The following is a 13,306-nucleotide window of genomic DNA, read 5'->3' as shown; positions in this document are numbered from 1 at the left end:
GATGCACAAGATGAGATGGCATCTCATGACCCCGACATTCCTTTCCAGCGACCCTGTGCTGCAATCCTTACACATCACGTCTCATGATTCCCAGATTTTTTTTATATACATATACAGCAATAGCTCTAGTGATTTTCATTCGCATGCTATGAATGAATGAATTAGTCGAGCACAGACTTCGAAAATGCTATGAATGAATCATCAGCCCATCAAACTTGCATCATAGCATGTGACTAGCCAAAAGGGCAAAACAGAATTACTCCTCCTGAGGCACAGAAGAATTCTACCTGCCATGGTAACCGGTAGAGCGAGCAATTCAGCTACAAGGTTGCATTAAGAAGTCATGTTCAGTTCTTTGTTGTGAGCTGTCTTGTTCATCAGTTTCGATTATGCTTTCTGGGTTTCCTGGGAAAATCATTATGGACTTCACCTTCCATAGAATTTAGTCTTTACATGGTTTCAGCAGAGGTAAGCAAGAAAGAAACAATAATAATTAAAAAAAACTGGACCACGGCATCAATAATGAAGCACACAAGGTGGCGTGTGGACGGCGGAATAATTTTAGAAGCCAAAAAAAGCCTCCACCTTAAATCACAATCATCACCCAACTCAGCCACAAAACTAGTGGCCAAATACATGCTACAATCTTCTGAAAGCAAACTGCCACGAGACTCTTGTCTACTATCTAGCTTCCTTGGGCAGTTGGATCATCTATGCACAGCTTGGCTCTGGCAAACATATTACCTCGCATGCCTAAAGAATATATATTATGAATATGTATTTAAGGTTGACTTTGCGATATATTATTGCCACCAGCAGGCTTAAACTCCAAGCGATAAGCTCTGCAAAGGGGCAACTGTATGCGTTGTTCGCTTTCTGCCGCAGCCAGCCCAGACTGATCTCATATTTCAATTGGGAAGGTCCTGACAAAACAAGGGTAAAAAAGAGGAGGATTAAATAGGGCAAACACAAGAAGGTTTACCCAACACGCAAAAGCAGCAGAGCAGCATAACATCAACCAAATTTTGCATATGAGGAATAGATAAATGTTTAGGGAGGAAAGACAGAATGAACAAAAGAGGGTTTAGGTCCCCTGAATAGTATGTTGTTAATGTTGTCTCTATAAGTGTAATTTGTTGATTCCATAAAACCTCTTCTTTAACATATGAATTGTGTCCAATTATATAATGCCACGATAATAGCATGACTTTTCAGAGCAACTTGCCATCAGTGCAAACCTGGACAGTAAAAACATGATTTCTTATGAACTTTGTCGACACAATTTCCGACAAAAGAATCTCAAATGATAATGGTACGAAAGCCTGCCGTATCTAAATTATGATTTGGTCACAATCAAGTAAACTGATTCTCAATGAGCAAAATTCTACTGGAGAAGTTAGCCACAAGAGTGAGGAGTTAATGCAAGACTGAGTCAGCAGAGTTTTAGAGATCTCAGACCAAAATAAACAAAAGCGTTATTTTTCAAAAGTACAGTAAACGGTCCATACCATACCAAGGAAATGCACTGTGTCCAATTGAAGCCACAAAAATGTAATTGGTAAAAAGCAATTCATGAAAATCTCTAACCAAAAGCATGCTATATCATTACAAAGATACAAAGAACATAGAGCTAAGGCGTATGTTTAAGCTGATTTCTTGACAGTATAAGAAACTGATTTTCAGTTCTAATGCAAGTTCAACATAATTTTGCTGGTAGAAGCAGTACAAGTAATTTGCATTCTGAAAATTGAATCAAGATACAAGAGAACAAAGGTTAGCAATTAAAATAACCAAGTCAAACGGCATTATTCTTACCTGAAGTCATAAGGAAACAAAACATGTCTCCAAATGATTACGCTAACATCTGTACTTTATTGTTCATCATCGATATCCCGTTACAAAACGATTGATCTCTGCAAAGTCTAAAACTGTTTTGACATTGTGAAAAGAAGAACTCCACTTTGTGCTTATCAAATCAACAAGGAACTCAGACTGTTTGTCGCCATTTGTCTGTCAAATAGATGCACAGAGGTATTTGAATGTCACATCCCTCTGGAACAATAATTTCAGTATACGATTTGCAAAACAATAAAAACAAACTGTACCAAATGAGTCCAGGCTATGTAGGATAACTGGGTTGGGGTAATCATTAAGGTATAAAACAACATTTTTCATGTTTCATAGGATTATATACTTCCATAGGAGTTTCAGGCCTTGCAACAAATTCAGACGTTGCTTTACTAAATGATCAACTGAAGGGTGATACAAATTGAAGTTCAAATTCAGCTAGACAGGAGAACATCTTGATAATAAAAAAAAAGAGTTTCCTATAAGAGGATCATACTGAACTCATCCAGTCACATTGGCAGTTAGTGTAACAGTCTTTGAGAAATGGTGACAAAGATATTACCTCAAAAACAAAGAAACCCCCAGGTTTCAGAACTGAGGATAACCCTTCACAGAGATGGAACAGATGCTCAAGGCCATCCTTGCCACCATCAAGCACCAACTTTGGTTCATGCCAACCAACCTCAGGTTGCAGACCAGGTAGGTCATCGGTTGGTATGTAAGGAGGGTTACTAATCACACCCATAAGTTTTCCTTTCAAATCTTCCAGAGGTTCAAACCATGAGCCATGCCTTATTTCAACTTTATCCTGATTCCAACACAGAAAAATGTATTAATCGCGACTTTCTATGAACTTCAGAATGGTTTAATAAATTGAGCTGTGCAGATAAATTACAAATTCAAGCTCGTTGACACTCATATTTTGACTTCCTAGACTATTATTGACGCTAACTAGGGTGTGTAGCTCCCTAACTATTAAAGTGGATGTAAGACAAGCTATCAGAAAGTGATAGATACAGCATGGGGCAAAACAAAAGTGTGTAGTTTTAATTCTATATATACCAGTTTAACACAACAAACGAACACACAATACTATCAGAAAATTTACATTTATGCTCACGACCACCTTTGAGGTGGATGTGAGCATCTTTGGGCATACTTTCAGCATCGATTTGAGCAGCTGAGCATCTTTGAGCATCCAACTTAAAGGCTAAAAGGAACATCTTTGAGCATGCTTTCCTGAACGAAAGCCACACCAAAAGTCGAACGAGGCTACTATAGTTGTATCATCGTAACACATTGTGTCCCAGCTTCAAATCTCCCTAACTTTATATCTAAATTGACAACTCAAAACCATATTTTTCAATCAGTTCGTTCTACATTTTCCAGCCAAACATACACCTATGCTAACTATCCACATTTCAGCCATAAGCAGCTAAACAGCAATGAGCACTCTATCTAGAGGAACACATGCTGACACAGCTCGGTAGACTTCTTGTCACTGATGAGGACAAGATGATAAGTGATAATCATGAGAACGCTAAATTAGTTCTGTGTACGCCCAGTTTTTTTTTATAAAGCTGTGTACTCTCGTTTACTCACTTATAACCTGATCAATGAAAAAAAGAACTCAAAAGAAACGCAAGCTCTCACCTGCACCCCGTACCTATGGACGTTTAGCCTGGCGACGTCGATGGCCACCTCACTGACATCCGTGGCGAACACCCTCCCTCCGGCACCGAGCTCCCTCGCCACAGCCACGGCGATGGCGCCGCTCCCGGTGCCGAGGTCGGCCCACCACCCGTCGGCGAATCCCTCGACGGCGCGCACCACGTCGACGACGGCCTCCGTCTCGGGGCGCGGGATGAGGACGCCCTCCGCGACGGCGACCACCAGGTCCCGCCAGTGCTCGTTCCCGACCACGTACTGGAACGGCGTGCGCTCCCAGACGTGCCGCACCACAGGGCCTCGAGGTCCTCGAGCGGCGCGCGGAGGAGCACCGGGCCGTCGGAGGAGGAGCTGGTGGCGGTGGCGTCGGCGACGAGCCAGCGGAGGTGGCAGTGGAGGTGGGGCGCGGAGGGCGGGACGAGCGCGGCCGCGCGGCGGCGGAACGCGGCGAGGGCGGCGGGCGGGACACGGTGGGACGCTGGGCGGAGGAAGAGCGGGGTGGGGTCCGCGTCCGGGGGCGGGGTGGAGGTGGGTTCCACGCGGGGAGTCGGCGGCGTGAGTGGGGAGGCGGAGGAGAGGGGTTTGGGGAGGAGGAGGCGGTGGAGGTGGAGGTGGAGGTGGAGGTGGAGCGCGCGCGGCCTCGAGTGGAGGAAGGCGGAGGAGGAGGAGGAGGAGGTCAGGGGGCGGGAGGAGAGGGCGAGCATGGCCATGGCGGAAGTGGCCGTCGGGTTGGGTTGCGGGTGAGGACGGGGACGGATGGAGATGGGCTTGTTGGGCCCAAGCTCAAGCTATTCGGCCCATTAACGTTTTATGAGGCAGGTCCAAGTGGAGACGACGAGAGAGGCCACACGAGTACACGACACGCGCAGGCAGCCAGGCACACGGCCCACAGCCCACAGGCGACCCTGCAACTGCAAGCAAGCCATGCCGCCGCCATGCCGCTTGCGTAGACGGCACTACGGCAGCCTGGGTCGGGTCGCTGACGGATCAGGGAAATCCCCGACGAGCAGAACAGCAATGGAGCGTCATCGACCGGTCACCGGCAGAGGACGGCAGAGTTTAAACGCCAACGGAGCGTGAGCGTCAGCGATGCAGACTTGCAGAGACGATGACAGGTCGATGCAGGAGCCGTAGCATGCATGCTTCGACCTGCAATGCGAGTCCTCGAGCTTAGCACGAGCAGGGAGTTCTACTCCTAGTAAATAAATGCTAGTATTACAGTAATGCTGCACCTGCAACCAGCAACTCCGACCGACGAGGTGGACGGATTCAGGTCCGCCAAGCGAATGCCAGCGAGCTACTGCACTGATCAATGGCCGATGGCGCCGGCGACCGGCCGGGGAGACGAGACGACGACCAGGAACGCATACATTTGTTTGTCACGCACACAAAGATCACAGAGGGTCACTGATAACAACAGCAGTACTAAGGTTCTTTGGTCTCACACACAAACAGCAGTGACATAGTCTCCAACTCTCGATCCACACTGCACTTAGTTCATAACAGGAACAGCAAACGTCTCATTGTCTCGAGCAGTTGTAGCACGCAGGTGCAACGGAAAAGCAACTAAATAATACGAAGTAGTAGGATAAAGGCGCCGTCCAGCAGTGATCTGGCGATGCCGAGCGAGGCTGTCAACCTCAGGAGCGGAGGAGCATCAGATGAAGGTCCAGTTGACGAGCATGAGCGCGAGGCACTGCGGGGCGCCGTCGTCGCCCACCACCTTCCACACCACCGCCTGCTCGTACGACGCCTGCCGCCCCATGCTCGACCTGCACACACCGCCGGGAAGGTACGCCAGGCCCTGCTCACAAAGGTTAGGAGAGGCCAGGTCAGCCTAGGTTTCAGACTAGCAATGTCGTCGTCAACTTGGCCATGGGTGGTACGAGCATAGTACTAGTACCTGCTGCATGATCTTGGGGAGCTGTGCGAACAGGGCCTTCTGGCCCTCGTCGTCGAGGACGGCCTCCAGCGGCAGGTCCTGGATGTTCACCACCGTCGTCTCCAGGATGTCGAAGCCGGCACTGTTGGCGAACTTGAGCGTGAAAGCCGGCTGCAGGCAGTTGACAGTGGCCGGTTTCAGGTTATGGCATAAGCTATTATTAGGAAGTGCGATAATGGAATCATGGAGATGACAGCATGAGATACTCAGCACCAGACTGACCTTCAGAGAGCAGCAGAGTATTGCGTCGCTGTGCTTCCAGAAAGGCATCAGGGGAGAGTCCGCGCCTTCGGTGTCTGACCAGCGGATCTCCGCTCCAGTGTGCGCCCTGGAATTTTGAAATCATCAGGAACTCCATACAACTTGATAGCACACAATTCCAGGGTAGTGCTATGGATGAAGAGAGCATTAACAATTCTAGAGTAATGCTGGATGAAGAGTTCCAGTGTAAAGCTGGATGAAGAGAGCATTAACGATTCCAGGGTAATGTTGGATGAAGAGAGCATTCACAATTCCAGCAGTAGACCAAATAAAGATCGCTCTGGTAGCTGAGATGTAGAGTTGTACCTGTAGCTCCTGCCAATCCACGTAGCTAGTGCAAGTGCCTCAGGAGAGCCCGGTGGATGCTTCAGTTCGATATGCGAGCCAAGGCGAGAAGGAGCAATCGCCATGGCCACCCTCTGCACAGACGCCATCACACCCCTGACATACTGCCTGGCCATTGCTGCCACACTATCGAGAAGGTGATTCTCGAACGAGAACTGGAAGGCGATGGTCAGGACCGATCTCGTGGTGCACGTGCCTGAACCATCGCTTAAAGCACACAGACCTCCACCTGATCCAACCTCCAGTGCAGAAGCAAGGTCAAGTGTGCGTGTGGCAGATGGCACATCCTGCAATTTGATTTGAGTGCAATAATGTATTGTATTAAGGAAACAGTGTGGCAAGGACAAGATGTGACACCAGGAGTGACGATCTAGATCCGATATACTCACCGTCTTAGCGTCAAGCGGTATCACGCGGAAGCCTGAGGGTAGCAACGGTGCATCATCAGCAAAAGATTCATCAATAGGAGCAAAGACAAGCTGTGCACAGGCACCGGGTGCATTCTCATCAACGCCACTGCACAACTGCAATAGAAGATAATGTCACGCAATCGTTAGGTTGTGAGAAAAGCATGAACCAAGAAGCAAGAAACAAATTAGAAAGCCTCACACCTGCAGAAGAAACATGTCCCGAGACATAAGAACCTCCTCATGGCTAAAGCCATGTCCTTCAAGCCTAATAACCTCCAAGCACTGAAATTAAAATAGTAAGTTAGATGGAGCTTATATTGGACATTAACAAGACAGATGAAACAAACCATAATCAATAGATTACCTCTTCATGCTCCAAGGTGCGTGCAAGGGGTAGTATAACCTGGCTGCCCATAAACCCACCAGCCCTTAAACCTGGAACACCATATGGGTTGGCCCTCAAAGAGGCAGCAGAATAAGCATCAACACCAGGATCAGCCCATTCAGAGCGATGCTCCCTCAACAATCGCACAAGTATAGCAGGTGGCACATTCTACAATATCAAAAGTACATTGGGGTAAGGTTAATTATACCACAAAAACAATTTAATGCAAGGAAAACTACCATGAAGATTGTACATTTAGTATTATAACAACTAGCAATCAACTAAATGGACTATAAGGTTATGTAGCATGGAACAAAATTGAGTCCAATGTACAAACCTGCAGTAGCATTGATGCTTTTGCGCACATGATGCCACCCCCCATAGCAGAAAAGAATGGGGAAGGGCTGACATGAGATCCAATAAGTTTGTTTGGAGATGAGTTGATTGTAATTGTAATATCCTCCGCACCATCACTGCTCAACAAAGGAGACCAGCCATCATCTGGAAAGCCACTCACAGCATCATTAAAGCCTCTGCAAATTCGAGTTTAGATTTCAGACAAGTGGTAGCCAAGAATGGAATGCTATTACAAGACACTCTTGCAGATGCTTGGAAGGTCAAAAAGTCTATTTCATCTTTTACACACCTGCTGAGCCTTTGACTGAAAGTTCTGAGAACAGCCGGCTGTCGACCAACACCATACGGCATTTCACCACTTGATTCATGTGCAATTTGCCTAATGTGTCGCAACGCCTATACCGAAACCAGTAGTGTCACTGGTGCATCAGTAAAATTACAGATTCTGGAGTACCATCAAAGCCCAACAGCTGCTTAGAAACAATGAAATTGAACAGTGACACATACCGTAGCAGTCATCTTCTGTGCCAGTATCTTAGGACATTCATAGAGTGGTCGAAGAACCTCGGGCACACTAGAAGCCTGTATTAGAACACAAGATAATTTAGGCACATATCTGCTAAAAATTCAAAATTGAGTAGATGCATATCTTAATAAAGTAGCCAAGTGCACATTCATTAGTATGAAAGACCCACTGCTACTTACATTCAGATCAACATGATCCACAATGTAAATCATGGAACCTCCCCCATCACAAGGTCGAATCAGATAACCACTAGGAAGCACCTCAGCTCTGATAAAATTTGGAGTGTTAGGTCCAGAAGGACCTCCAGTGGACTGAGTCAATGACCTTTCGCAGATCTACAGAAGACAGATCCACATTGTTACCAGTACTGCATTATGCAGCAAATATAATGATCATACAAAAGAAGTGGCAGCCCAGCATCAATTAACACATTGGTATTACTAAGGTCAAAAGACAGAATTTTACAACAGCTTTCACACTACAGTGAAAAAGGCAGGTAAAAACTGAGAGCAGGGAAATTCAACAACAAGATTAAGCTTGGTTGGAACATGACAATGAGACCAACAATATGCATTAGGTCAATTGGGTAATTAAGTCATACCACAAGACTACCATCATCAAGACCACTAGTGTATCGGAGAGTCCAAAAGTCACGCGGTTCCGCCAGAGTTGTCAGTGCATAAGTCTACAGATTAAAACAGAAATTATCATCATTATCAATAAAAGCATAATTACTAGTACTAGTACATAATCAAGCACATAAAAAGACTGAACCTTATGTGCAGACATATACCTGCATATAGATCAGCTCAATCGTTCCACCGTTACCCGTAGGGATAACATGGAGGATATCAACATGCCGACAATCGCGATACCACGATGCGCGATCCTTAAGGATCTCAGCAACCTAAATGGAAATTAATTAGATGTCTCACAGCTGCAGAAGCTAAAAGAAAACGCAAGACCAATACATGAATCTACATACCTTTGTGGGCTCAAGGCTCACAAGGCCGCAAGCTCGTGCTGCTACGCCACTGCAGTTGTGCGAAACAGCGATGATTCCAACGGAATCCGGACCAGGCTGTAATCAGAATCATATTTGAAATGGTCAGAGATATCAACATCAGGTGTATCACAATATTACAGTGCATATAAGTACACTACCTAAAAAAGCAAGTACATTACCTTCATCCCAACCATCTGCACCCAGTTGACAGCAGTTCCAGTCGCCTTGGACATGAACTCTGCCAATGTCTCCTCAGCAATAGCGAGTAGACTGGACAAAAGGAAAATTAGCACTAGAGCAAGCATAGAGTTTGAAGACGAATGTAATCAGGTTTCAGACTTACCCTGCTGGGTTGTTCGCATCCCTTTGTGGAGGATGCAGAACTGCTGGGTTTTGCTGTTGGTTGTGCTGACCACTTGTCACCACAGACTCACAGCTTGTGTCGGTGGTGGCTACAGAAGGCTGCAAATTTACAAGCAAATGTTATAGCAAGCAAAACAAGATAAAGCATAAGCAGGGGAAAAACAACTATAATAAGGCATGCAAACAATACTGTAACAGACTGAGTCAAAATGCAGCAAGCCATGCATCAAGAAACCAAACCATTTTTAGTTCAAGCACATGTACAGTTGAAAAGAGAAAAGGAGCTCACACTGTGGAGTCGATTCTTCATATACCCGTTGTCAAAGACGAGACGGGACACCTGCTTCTGCAGCCGGTCATTCTCCTCCATCAACAGCTTATTCATCGCACTCAGCTTCCGGTTCACAATTTGAAGACGAGAGGACTCCTTGCGCTGCTTCTCCCGGCATCTACCAAAGACAATAGAAACACGATTTAGTGGCAGGCACACCTAAAAAGGCAAACAACTAACAAACAGTGGCTTCCAATACACGGGATTCCCTTGTAGTTCTTGATTGGCATAAACCGAGAATGAACAGAAAGAAGGCATTTCAGTAATATTCTCTTATGGCACGAGCGGGTCAAAATTGTGAAGCAAAAGAGACAAAATGGATACTATGTAAGAACCAATATATGTGAATCATTGCCTAATTGAAAGCGATGTGTGTGTGTGACTGCATCTACCAAGTCTAGTCAAAATTAGCACTTCCTGAGCCCACCAGGGTAAAAGATTCTTGGCTCCTTTTACCCTTCACCAAAGCTTTTTGCTTAAAAGGTGTCGTTATTCCCATTCTTGATTCTTCCACAGTGAGGCACCACCAAGAACAAAACTGTTACCCGACTTTAATCCGCTGGAAAAGAAGCAAAGTGACATAGCCTACGAGGTGATGTTCAGAGGGGCCTGAAGGACAGCGAATGCCACCACCACCACTGAAGTGGAAAAGACGGGCCTCAACCAGAATGCTGTTGGATCAGTCAACAAAGAAACAACACACACCTGAAGGGACAAACAAGAACCCGAGGATTTGGTGCCGAACAACTGTCACCTGTTTCTATTTTCCGATCTCATAATCTCAAATTCAGTACTGACACTTCGATCTACTTCAGTACTACTCATGCATGACTAACTAGCAGCAACCCCTACGTTCTTGACTTCTTGGCACACATGTGTAAGGTTGACACCTCGCATTCACGCCTGTCCTAAGCAACAGGATGAATCCTAACAAATGCAAGCAGTGGAAACAAGAAACTGCCTGGTAGCAAGTCATTGTCACCACGAACGGCATGACATTTGCAAGAACACATAAGCCAAGTAATTTTCCCTATAATAAATCTGACAAAGACGGTTGCTTTAGTGCCCTACCTAACCCACAGATGGCAAAAAGTATGTGATACGGAGACTGGATATACAGGAACACATATCATTGTGCAGAGCTTCTCAAAATCTTTTCAAAAGAATCGAGGAAATGGGAGAGCGCAGGGGTTCAAGCAACCCAACAAGGTGTTCGTGTTTTATTTCCACAAAAATCTCTGAAGAATAGAATACACAGATTTCCCCCACCAAACATGGCATCATTGCCACTGCACAGAACACCCAAGATCACTACAAATCAACCCTAGGAAACTCCCAAAATGATACGCATAAAACGGCTAAAAAAACTTGCAAAGAAAGAAAGGGGGGAAAAGCAAGTAACGGACGCCCGTTGCGCAAATCAAGCGAAGAAACGGACCAAAATCACACGAAACCAAATCTCTCACAGCAGAACTGCATAAAAACTGCTCCTATCTACTTTTCCACTGGACACGCCTCTCTTCTAGCACACACGCCAAGATCACGAAATGTGTTGACCCCCAAGAAGCAAGAAGAGAGCAAAATCAGGAGAGGAAGCTCACAGATCGAGCGGGGAGGGGAGTGACGGACGGAGCGACTGACCTGCGGTTCTGGAACCAGACCTTGATCTGCTTGGGCTCGATGTTGCTGAGGATGGGGCAGTCCCGGATGAGCTGATGCCGGCGCAGCGAGCTGGGCTTGGGGCACTCGCTGTAGACGCGCTCCAGCGCCTCCACCTGCTCCGGCGTGTACCGCACGTACTTGCCCGCGTCCACCTGCGGCGCGGCGGCGGCACCCGGGGAGAGCCTCCTCTCCCTGCTCGCCACCATCGCCATCGTCGCCGGCGGGCACGCCTAGTAGTGCAGGAGAGGAGAGGAGGCAGAGCAGCAGCCAGCTCCCGTGCGCGCTCCTGCCATGGGGAGGGGAGTGGGGAGGGGAGTGATGGGGAGGAGCAGCAAAGCTCTGGGCTTGTTTAATAGCAGGACAGTACGGCTGCTCTGCAGCAGCGAGGAGTCATGAAAGAGAAGATCGCGCTCTCTCTCTCTCTGCTTCAGTTTTTTTTTTGAAAGATTTAGGGTATTTTTATATGGGTCCAGTTTAGTTCTCTCTCTCCTTCAGTTTTTTTTTGAAAGATTTAGGGTATTTTTATATGGGAGAAAATTTTACAAAAATTTTTAAGATTCCCCGTCACATCGAATCTTTAACACATACATGAAGCATTAAATATAGATAAAAAATAAAATTAATTACATAGTTTAGACGAAATTCACGAGACGAATCTTTTAAGCTTAATTAGTCCATGATCGGACACTAATTGTCAAAAATAACAACGAAAAGTGCTACAGTAGCATTTTGCAAAAAATTTCGCCATCTAAACACTACCATGATTGCTGGTGCTGAAAAAACAGCGTGATGTTAATACTAATTTGTTGTGAGAGAAAAAATATTATTATTTTATTAAAAATATACGGCCGATAAGTTCAAACGAACAGGATGAACATGAAAAAATTTCATTTTATTTTCAGATTTCATTCTTCATGTCATGGAGTTTTCTTTTGTGGGCCCCTTTATTTAAACAACTGATATCTTTCTAAATTTTTTTGGGCGTTTGGACTGAAAAGTATGTTTTTTTTTCATATGCGGCCTGTCGCTGGTTGGTTTCTGAGCTGGCTAGTGCTGGTTTGTTGTGAGAGAAAAACACTGTTGGTTGACTGGTTTGGGCTGGCCGAAACCAACAAGCGAACAGGCTGATAGAGATCTTATGACACAAACCCGGCAATAAAAACTGAGCAGAATGCCCATTTTGAAACAAGAAATGTTGTAAATTTATTCCCATTTTTATCTCAAAAAATACCACTGGAATTGATAGCCAATTCCTAAGCCCAAACTTTTATTCAAACAAAAAACTGACAAAAACATATTTTTATCATTTTGGATTGCTATGGTGCTAAGATTGGGATGAACTCACCCACAAAATTTGAACTGAACTAGTATATATTCACAGTTTCACATGTAGGCCCTCTTTGGCATGGCTCATCTATCGGCTTCTCGAGCGACTTTTGATGAAGCCATGCCAAACGGCACTCTGCAAAACGGCTTGCGCCTAGAAGCCGGAGAGAAGCCGTTCGGTGGCTTACACATAGGAGGGCAAGCCAAAAAAATGTGGCTTCCCCTGGCTTCTTCCTCACCTGCGCGTTGCTTTTCCATCCTCGTCCCCGGGCCTGCTCTCCTCCCCGGCGCCCGCGCGCCAACGGCCGACTCCCTACGTCGCCGGCCTCCTCCTCCCCCGCCGCCGGCCTCCTGCTCCTCCCCGCGCGTCTCCATCTCCTCCACCACGGCCGTCGGTCTCCTGCTCCGCCCCGCCGGCCTCCAGCTCCGCCCGACCGCCGACATCCTGCTCCGCCCAGCGCGCCCCGCCTCCGCCCCTGGTTCCTCTCCCGCGGCCAGCCTCCTGCTCCGCAGCGCCGCGCCCCGCCAGTATAAGGCCGGGAGGGAGAGGCCGATTGGATAAAGAGAGAGGAGGAGAAAAGAAAAGAAGAGGAGAAGGAAAGATAAATAAAAAGTGAAAGATAAACGGTCCGTACTGTCCGGAACAGAAAGGTTTGGTAGAGTTCACAGGATGGGTGGCAGCTTTAAACAGCATATAAAGCCCTGTCAAAGCGAGATTCTTTTGGCGCCAAGTATTTTTACATCACGCTTTTTAGAAGTCTCTGTGGGTGAATCCGAATGATCTCTCTTCTCTCTCAACGGGAGCATGATCTATTCTTTTCAAGATTTCGGCTCTTTCTATGAAAAAAAAATACACGTATGCTGCACGAGCATATA

The 13,306-nt window shown here is 46.4% G+C and overlaps 1 protein-coding gene and 1 pseudogene across 1 annotated transcript; both read right to left on the bottom strand.

Annotated features, from left to right (window-relative positions):
• Window positions 1-425: 425 nt before the first annotated feature.
• On the bottom strand, window positions 426-4,226 carry LOC136534845 (uncharacterized; annotated as a pseudogene).
• Window positions 4,227-4,871: 645 nt separating this feature from the next.
• Window positions 4,872-11,471, bottom strand: LOC136534843 (homeobox-leucine zipper protein HOX33-like). Its single transcript, XM_066527208.1, has 18 exons — window positions 11,084-11,471; window positions 9,401-9,560; window positions 9,092-9,210; window positions 8,928-9,018; window positions 8,728-8,823; window positions 8,536-8,649; window positions 8,344-8,427; window positions 7,922-8,077; window positions 7,724-7,798; window positions 7,506-7,612; window positions 7,197-7,392; window positions 6,839-7,027; window positions 6,676-6,756; window positions 6,454-6,588; window positions 6,026-6,351; window positions 5,681-5,786; window positions 5,420-5,569; window positions 4,872-5,320 (listed from the first exon to the last, which is right to left on the bottom strand). The coding sequence occupies exons 1-18, from the start codon at window positions 11,314-11,316 to the stop codon at window positions 5,174-5,176; spliced, it is 2,565 nt and encodes an 854-aa protein (XP_066383305.1). The 5' UTR covers window positions 11,317-11,471; the 3' UTR covers window positions 4,872-5,173.
• Between the last annotated feature and the right edge of the window lie 1,835 nt (window positions 11,472-13,306).

This window comes from Miscanthus floridulus, unplaced genomic scaffold (genome assembly GCF_019320115.1).
Source record: "Miscanthus floridulus cultivar M001 unplaced genomic scaffold, ASM1932011v1 os_2352_1_2, whole genome shotgun sequence".
Taxonomy (NCBI): Eukaryota; Viridiplantae; Streptophyta; class Magnoliopsida; order Poales; family Poaceae; genus Miscanthus; species Miscanthus floridulus.
The sequence above is the reverse complement of the archived record's forward strand: the minus strand, read 5'-3'. Positions and strand labels throughout refer to the sequence as shown.